An 8,339-nucleotide genomic window follows, 5' to 3' on the forward strand; every position below is an offset into this window, starting at 1 on the left:
CAATATAAAAAAAGTACGATACATAAATGTCTTTCATTTTCTGAAGGGTGATCTTCACACCGTTGGTAGGAATCACAGTTTCTGGCCAGTGTGCCTGTTCTCAGAGACTTAGAGGAGTGCTCTGTCCCCACATAGTCCTGATCTCTGAGGCTCTCAGGACTAACCAAGATGTCTTCTGTCCTCTCCTCTCTCACTCCCTTGGTATTCCTGACGTCGGTTATCATGTTGGGTCTGGTGTGAATAACCTCAGCCATATTCTGCTGTAAAGTGTTTCACAGAGTTTATCCAATCTCCTACTCCTACGAGTGGTTGGCCTTTCTGTCCATTTTTAAAGTCTTAAAACCTACTGTGATCAAAGAGGAAGTACTTGACCAGATGATACTTTCCACTTCTGCTTATAGAGACCCCTGTGGGTCAGTGGTATGTTTGCTGCATCACTTAGGGTCATATCAGCAATTAACAGCTTATTCAACTTACTTCAAAGCGATCAAAAAATACAACAAGAAGACCTTTTTTGAATACACATTTTTGCCATAGGCCTATGCTAATGATAAATGTTTAAAATTAATATAGAAGGTTACAAGATTTCAAATTAGGGTTCAATATACAATTTGTTTCGTGTGAGATATAATACAATGTTTGGAACCAATGATTAAAATATATATATATGAAAAGTTCAGGGCAAACTGCCATGCGGCAGAGCTGCTGCGGCCGCGAGGTGTCCTACTCTCGCCACGCACAGTGGGGTCCTCACCAGACACCATACAATCATGGACTCGGTACGTGGTTCCATAGTCGTGACTATTGTGAATAGTGTTGAGACGAGTTTCTCACCTTTTTTTTTTCACAGAGCGCTTGTGTTTTTTTAAACTCACTTTAAACACATCAGTTACAAATGTCCATTTCCTTTTCTGAAGGGTGATCTTCACACCATTGAGGGGACAAACAAAAAGTCAAGTATTCATGTCATCTCCTTTTAAGGAACACCTTGCGGCCAATCACAGCTCTTATCCAATGAAGGAACCCAAAGAGTATGAAACAAAATAGCAAAGTAGTAAAGAGGTACATGTACAAAATAGGCACAAAGAAATGTTTTCAACAATCATTTTATTATTTTCTTTTCACAAAGAACCCTGTTCTGTTCTTCATAGCTCTCAGATGCCCATTTATCTTGATTCTTCCCCAAGACCCTCGCTAACTTTAAGTAACTTTAACTGTTAGTATTAAGATGTAAAAAATAGTCACAAAGAAATGTTTTCATCTATCATTTTATACATATTTTTTGTTGTTCACAAATCCCCTTGTAATTGTGGTCACAGCTCTTATCTCCCCATTTATATTGGTTCTGCTCCCACACCAACCCTAAGCAGTTCCTGTCCTCACCACCATCAGGTCCCCCTCTTCTCCAGGAGGGGTTATCCAGTGACAGGACGGTTGCCATTAAGATGTAAAAAATAGTAATAAAGAAATGTTTTCGTCAATCATTTTATTACATTTTGTTCACAAAGCCCCAAGGTTATGGTATCACAGCTCTCATCTGTCCATTTGAATTGGTTCAGCTCGTAGGCCCTCCCTAAGCAGTTCTTGGCCTCACCACCAACAGGTCCCCCTCTGCTCCAGGAGGGGTTATCCAGTGACAGGACGGTCCCATCAACCCATCTCCACATCCCTTCACCGGCCTCATCTGTCGCTCCGAGCCAGAAGTACACGTTGTACCTGCTGATGAAGTCCATCTCCTCTTCACTGTCCACCACCACCAGATCTGCTCCGTGGGAAACACAGAACTCCCTGCTCTTATTCCAGGATAGCCACGTTTTGGAAAAAAAGTAACATTTACAACCAAATTTATCCCGACCATTTGGACAGCACTGTTGACAAATTAGTGCGTCTCTCTGCTCCATCAAATTCTTCAGCGTTAGGAGAAGTTGCTTGTCTCTGTCCATGCTTACATGCTTCTCCATTGCAGTCTTCTCCATGTCGGTCTTGTATTTCACTGCCAACCCAAGCAGTCCAGCCAGCAGAACAACAGACAGCAGGCCCAGAAGCACCACCACAGCCCTGACCGGACAACAAGGAGGGCTCACAGCGTCCGGCCGCTGACTCCTTCCTGTTCCCAGAGACTTGGAGGACTCCTCTGTCCCCACAGAGTCCTGCTGTGGATCTCTGAGGCTCTCAATGTTAGCGTAGATGTCCACTATCCTCTCCTCTCTCTCTCCTTGTGAATACCTGGCCTTGGTCATCATGTTGGGCATTGCGTGAATTGCCTCAGCCATGTTCTGGTCTAAAGTTTTTTCAGAGAGTTAATCTTATCCTCTTACCCCTCTGGGTGCTTGGCCCTTCTGTGTGTTTTGTATGACAGCATGTCAAAGTCTTAAGAGCAACTTTAATCAAACAGGAAGTCTTTCAATCCAATGTTACGTTCCACTTCCACTTATAGAGACTGGGTGTCATAACATGCATACATTCTTCACTACAGGATCTGTTCATATATGTCATTCTGTTGTTTTAGTTTCCACAGTTCCTCTTGGTGCTGCTTGTTTTTTCACAGAGTCTTGTTTTTCTTTTACACTCACTTTAAACACATCATCTTGACACCTTTGAGGGGACAAGGGCAGCCCTAGATAGAGAACTAGTGCGGTTTGCAGCAACTGAAAACCAGCCAATGACTGTCCTAACTCTTTACCTCCTAACCTCAGCCTCTAACACCGAGGGCAACTGTGGAACATTGGAAAAAATAATAATAACAAGAGCAGCATCTATGTACAGCTCCTGCTGTGACCAGAGAAGTATTCATGTCATCTCCTTTTAAGGAACACCTTGCAGCAAATCACAGCGCTTATCCAATGAACCAAGGCCCCTCTTACTTGTATGGGACAGCCAACCCAGTCTCACACATGGACATACCATTCATGTTAACTTATGCTAGTGCCCTATTATAGATATAACACCCTCCCTTATCGCCAGGACTACTTAGTACAGAACAACACACCCACATGGTCAATGGCTTTCTCCAGATCCAGACTGATCAAGCAATATGTATCTTATCTTCCCTTATCTTAAAAGTTTGTCAAATGTCCATAATAAAAATAGCTACAGTCCTAATCAACAACCTGAAACACAGAGACATGCTCATTGATGAGGATTCAGATTAACATAGACAAAAGGGTTTATAAGATGATTTTAAATTATTTAATATACAATTTATTAGTGATTTCACAAAGCCGTACGTTAAGAGTGAGACCAAACATTCTGGAGGTATTATACATCGTTTTTTACAGTGATCTTTTTACAAAATACAACAGAAATGATTCAGACAACCCTCTGTACCCCAGTGGTTATTCCTTTTTTTCCTTCAGGCCGTGGTTATTGTGCACAATAACAGCAGCCGTGTGGTTGTTGGTTTAGCTGTGGATATGACAACAAATGGGAATCAGGGCAACAAATAATTGCCTAGAGTTATTGATTGCGAACCATGGTACCAATCTAGCAATGTTTTGCCAACAATGTTCCACCCAATTGTAAAAATCGTTATCTATGCACTTGCTGAATTTCTTAATTGCGCTGCAGGTCATCCTTGCCTTACACAATGGTCTTGGTATACGGACACTCCTACACCTTATAAAACATGTCCTGGTGCTCTGGGTATGGAATAGGCCCAGAGTTTCATTGTGTGGTTGTATCAGAGGAAACTTTTGCAGAGGAGGAAGGATTTTCTCTTTCAAACAATTATTTCCAAGTGTATCACATGAAATGGTTCCACTCAAGGCTCATTGTCTTAAGAAAATGTATCAAGATATAACATAGAAGCAAATGAAGAATTGCAGATGCACTATATATATATAACATTTTGTACAGTTATCTACACATGCGCATGAGAGACCCATGGGTGCGAGATTTCTTTGATAAAGAATGGGGAAAGAGTAGTGAAACTGTGGTATTAGAAATTGTTTGTCTGTTTTTGGAACTCTTTAGTCAACTAAGTATTTCCAATACTTTAAAGGTATCAGCCCAGAAGGTACTTCCTGAACCTTTAAATACCACATCCTAGTCTAGAGGAAGTTCCACGGGGAGGTTAAAAGATTCGGGCGGAGTCCAAGAGCGGGGACCAATCAACCGCATCGTATCAATCATTTGAAATTAACAAAGGGAATAATGGGAAAAAAGTTTCTTTAGACTTTTTTTTTACCCATGATGCATTAGAAATGTTAACGCTTCTTGGTTGTGACTCTGGTGTAAGAATGGTAAAGTGGAAGTACAACATTCAAAATGGTTGTTTTATTCCGTAGGCATCGGTTCACAGTGTCAGCCGCGCGGTTACGATCCAGCCTGGAACGATAGGGTAAGGATCTGGGGCAACGCAATGCATGATGGGCCCGAACACGAGAGACATCCGTCAGAGTTTCAGATGTCCCTTTGTAATACAGACGCACGGCTGATTGGCTCCCGTTGACTTTGACATGGGTCTGGACGTACAAAGCGAGCCGTGAACGCAGCCGACGCATGAGACGCATGAGACGCATGAGAGGCATGAGAGGCATGAGAGGCGGGATGAAAGGCCCGGACGAAAGGCCCGGACGGACCCCGTCGCTGCTCCGACAGAACCTCTCCAGGGTGCCCCCAACGCAGCCACACTCTCTTCTGAATCCCCTTTGGCGCTGTTCTGTTCTGATATGTTCTCTTCTGCTCTTTGTCTCTGTTCTGTTCTGTTCTGTTCTGTGTCTCTGTTCTGTTCTGTGTCCCTGTTCTGTTCTGATATGTTCTGTTCTGCTCTGTGTCTCTGTTCTGTTCTGTGTCCCTGTTCTGTTTTGTTCTGTTTTGTTCTGTTCTGTTCTGCAACTCTGCTCTGTTCTGTTCTGTTCTTTTCTGTTCTGTGTCTCTGTTCTGTTCTGTGTCTCTGTTCTGTTCTGTTCTGTGTCTCTGTTCTGTTCTGTGTCTCTTTTCTGTTCTGTGTCTCTGTTCTGTTCTGTGTCTCTGTTCTGTTCTGTTCTGTGTCTCTGTTCTGTTCTGTGACTCTTTTCTGTTCTGTTCTGTTCTGTGTCTCTGTTCTGTTCTGTTCTGTTCTGTTCTGTGTCTCTGTTCTGTTCTGTGTCTCTTTTCTGTTCTGTTCTGTTCTGTGTCTCTGTTCTGTTCTGTTCTGGGTCTGATGAGCAGCAGGAGCAGGAAGAGGGGGCAGAGCTCCGCCCCCTCAACAGAGCGGCTAAAATGGGACGTTTTAAAGGTTGTATCAGCGATGTTGGGTCGCGTGTCTTCTGTCGGTATTTGAAGCGAGATCCCAAGCAAACAGAGCCAGCTCGCCCCTCCCTTCCTTGTCTCGTGCATCAAGTAAGAACTGTCATGAACGCAGCGCAAAAAAACACCTTTCCCTTGTCTCTGATTTGTTGGAACGCTGTTTATTTTGGTTTTGAGTGCCTGGTAGTACCATGTGTGTCTGTGAGCGATCTCAGAGCGTAGGTTGCCTACAGAGACTCGTTTTTTTTCACGGCCTGTTTGTTGGGCGTGCAGCCAGCGGATCGTGAGGAAAGATCAGACGAATCTGATCATTTATGTTTCGGCCTTGAACCGCTGATACAACCTTTAACTAAGGGTCCGGTCCGGCGAGGGTCTGGGGATGGCGCCGGGGGGTTCCAGGAGGGGGTCTGCGGGCCTGCACCCGGCAGCCTCGAGCCTCAGTTCAGCTATATCTTCATACATGTGGATTTAAGACCGGAGGATGGGTATGTACAGGCAGCGTCGTCGGGTGGGACCGACCGACCGCCGCCTAGGGTACGCAGCGCGGCTCGTTGAGGCAGTCCCTCAGGAAGTCCCGCCCCCCGGGCCCCGCGCCCGGCTCGCCGTCCGGCTGACTCTGCTGCTGGGGCCGGGCCTGGGGTCCCTGGGCGTGGGGTCCCTGGGCGTGGGCGTGGGGTCCCTGGGCGTGGGCGTGGGGTCCCTGGGCGTGGGCGTGGGGTCCCTGGGCGTGGGCGTGGGGTCCCTGGGCGTGGGCGTGGGGTCCCTGGTCTTGGTGACCCTGGTCCTGGCTATGGGGACCATGATCCTGGGCACGCTGGTCGTGGTGACCATTGTCCTGGTCCTGGTCCCGGTGGCCCAGTCCCTGGGCGTGACCTTTGTCCCCCGCATGGTGACCTTGTCCGTGATTGGACGGCTGCGTCCCGTGCCCCTGCTGGCGGCCGGCGTTCTGTCGGTTCCCCGTGGGCGGGCCCGTCACGCTGGCGCCATGCGAGTCCTCGAAGATCTCGACTCCTCCTCCTCCATCTCCTCCTCCTCCTCCTCCACCTCCTCCTCCACCTCCTCCACCTCCTCCTCCATATCCTCCTCCTCCTCCTCCTCCTCCTCCACCTCCTCCTCCACCTCCTCCTCCATCTCCTCCACCACCTTCTCCTCCACCTCCTCCTCCTCCATCTCCTCCTCCTCCAGCCACTCCCTCCCTCGTGGCCTCAATGTCGTTGCCATGGTGCCCGCCGGCGTCGTGGTCGCCGGGGCGGTGGCGGGCGTGGCCCTGTGGCGCCACCTGCAGGTAGGCCCGGGCGCGGTGGTGGCGCGCGCCGGCCGCGTCGCTGAAGTCGATGACGCGGCACTCGTACGTCCCCTCATCCCGCGGCCGCACCGACGAGAGGCGGAGCTTGTGGGAGATGTTGCTACCGGCGACCTTCACCACCTGGTGCAGAGAGAGAGAGAGAGAGAGAGAGAGAGAGAGAGAGAGAGAGAGGGGGAGAGAGAGAGAAAGAGAGGGGGAGAGAGAGAGAGAGAGAGATAGGAGAGAGAGAGATGAGAGAGAGAGAGAGAGAGAGAGAGAGAGAGAGAGAGAGAGAGAGAGAGAGAGAGAGAGAGAGAGAGAGAGAGAGATAGGAGAGAGAGAGATATGAGAGAGAGAGAGAGAGAGAGAGAGAGGGAGAAGAGAGAGGGAGAGAGAGAAAGAGAGATTAAAATATATCGAGATGCAAGGATACAAATACTAGTAAGTAAGTATTGAGTACATGAGGACGACGATGATGAAGGCCACGTGGTAGACGCTTTTTGGCAAAGCGTCTTACAATACCAGAGCTCCAGTGTGAATCGAACCCCTAACCCTGGCAGCGTTAATGCGATGCTTATGCAGTTCAGCATAGAGTCGCGTATCAAACGTAGAAATATACGCGTGTTTAACGTGTGACCCTGGGACCCAGCGTCCTGGAGGGGATCACAGGGCGCCAGAGACCATCCACTCACGCTTATCTTGGTGGCTTCCTTGGGCAGTCCCTCTCCTGGAGAAACCTGGACGGACGGAAAGCACAGGAATATCAGACTCAGTCACATTTAGGAGGTGGGACAGATTAGACCTGACATAACATACGTTTCTTTAAAAGGTTTAAAAAGGTCGATTTAATTTAGCATTAAAATATAATTAGATTCGAAATAGTCAAATATGAGTACCTGCGTATGCAGACCTAAGCCAACACGTGAACATTTTAATTCTAAACCTTGAGCTTACGTTTTGACTTCTATACACGTGTTCTGTTCCGGCCTCCCTACAGGCCTCACCTCATTGGTCGACCACGGCTGGCTGTCCGTCCAATCAGGGCGGTTCCTGATGTACCACCACTGGATCTCCAGGGAGTAGGAGGGGGTCCCGGCCCCTCTGAAGGAGCAGGCCATCTCCACGTCTTGGCCCCCGAGGGCCCGCACGTCACGGGGCACCTCCGTGAACATGGCTGGAGGGGTGGGGGAGGGGGGGACAGAGGCATGAGGAGGATAGGGCCATCATTATCATAATCATAATCACAATTCTTTTGGTCAATATTGAAATCATTATTATAACGATTATTCAAACGATTATTTCTTTGAGTTTGAAAACATGTTGTATTCATTCAGCATGTCTCTCCCAAAAAACACTTTGTGCCTGAGTACTTTGAAATTTCGCCTTAAAAAAATTACACAAAATGGTCGAAAAGAAAAATGTTCAAATCTAAAATAGCGTGCAGGTATGTATCCAGCTTTTCTGCTCTTCCTCTAAAACATTAAATGAAAAGAAGAAAATAAAATCGAAAACTCGACAAGATCAGTTTTGTGATCGATTGACGCTAAAACCGAAATCGCGATCAAAATTCTACTAATCGCCCAGCCCTACATGAGGACTCAGGCTCCTGCCCCCCCCCCCCCGACCCCAGACATGAGTCTGCTTCCACATACTTTGTTTCGACCCCATCACCCCTCCCTGATCAGAGGCAGGCGGCTCATGTCTGGGGGGATAGACACGCCCTTGGGATGACAAACCTTTTGAAATATAGGGGGCCTGTGGCTCAGGAGGGGGAGCGAGTTGGCTGGTAACCGGAAGGTCGCCCGTTCGACCCCCGGCTCCTCCC

The 8,339-nt window shown here is 47.8% G+C and overlaps 2 protein-coding genes across 2 annotated transcripts in view; both read right to left on the reverse strand.

The window, feature by feature from the left end:
* Positions 1-1,481: 1,481 nt before the first annotated feature.
* LOC307079621 (CD209 antigen-like protein D) lies at positions 1,482-2,279 on the reverse strand (the record flags this gene model as incomplete). Its single annotated transcript, XM_079742063.1, has 1 exon — positions 1,482-2,279. The coding sequence occupies exon 1, from the start codon at positions 2,271-2,273 to the stop codon at positions 1,482-1,484; it is 792 nt and encodes a 263-aa protein (XP_079598189.1). The 5' UTR covers positions 2,274-2,279.
* Positions 2,280-5,758: 3,479 nt separating this feature from the next.
* Positions 5,759-8,339, reverse strand: part of vstm2la (V-set and transmembrane domain containing 2 like a) — a gene marked incomplete at both ends in the record, with an annotated part of 16,669 nt that continues 14,088 nt past the window's right edge. The window contains 5 exons of the mRNA XM_079742290.1: positions 5,759-5,908; positions 6,007-6,175; positions 6,456-6,655; positions 7,207-7,251; positions 7,519-7,688. Of these exons, the coding sequence (XP_079598416.1) occupies positions 5,759-5,908; positions 6,007-6,175; positions 6,456-6,655; positions 7,207-7,251; positions 7,519-7,688 (734 nt within the window). The remainder of the gene's footprint in view (positions 5,909-6,006; positions 6,176-6,455; positions 6,656-7,206; positions 7,252-7,518; positions 7,689-8,339) is intronic.

This window comes from Pollachius pollachius, assembly GCF_949987615.1.
Source record: "Pollachius pollachius genome assembly, chromosome: 8".
NCBI lineage: Eukaryota > Metazoa > Chordata > Actinopteri > Gadiformes > Gadidae > Pollachius > Pollachius pollachius.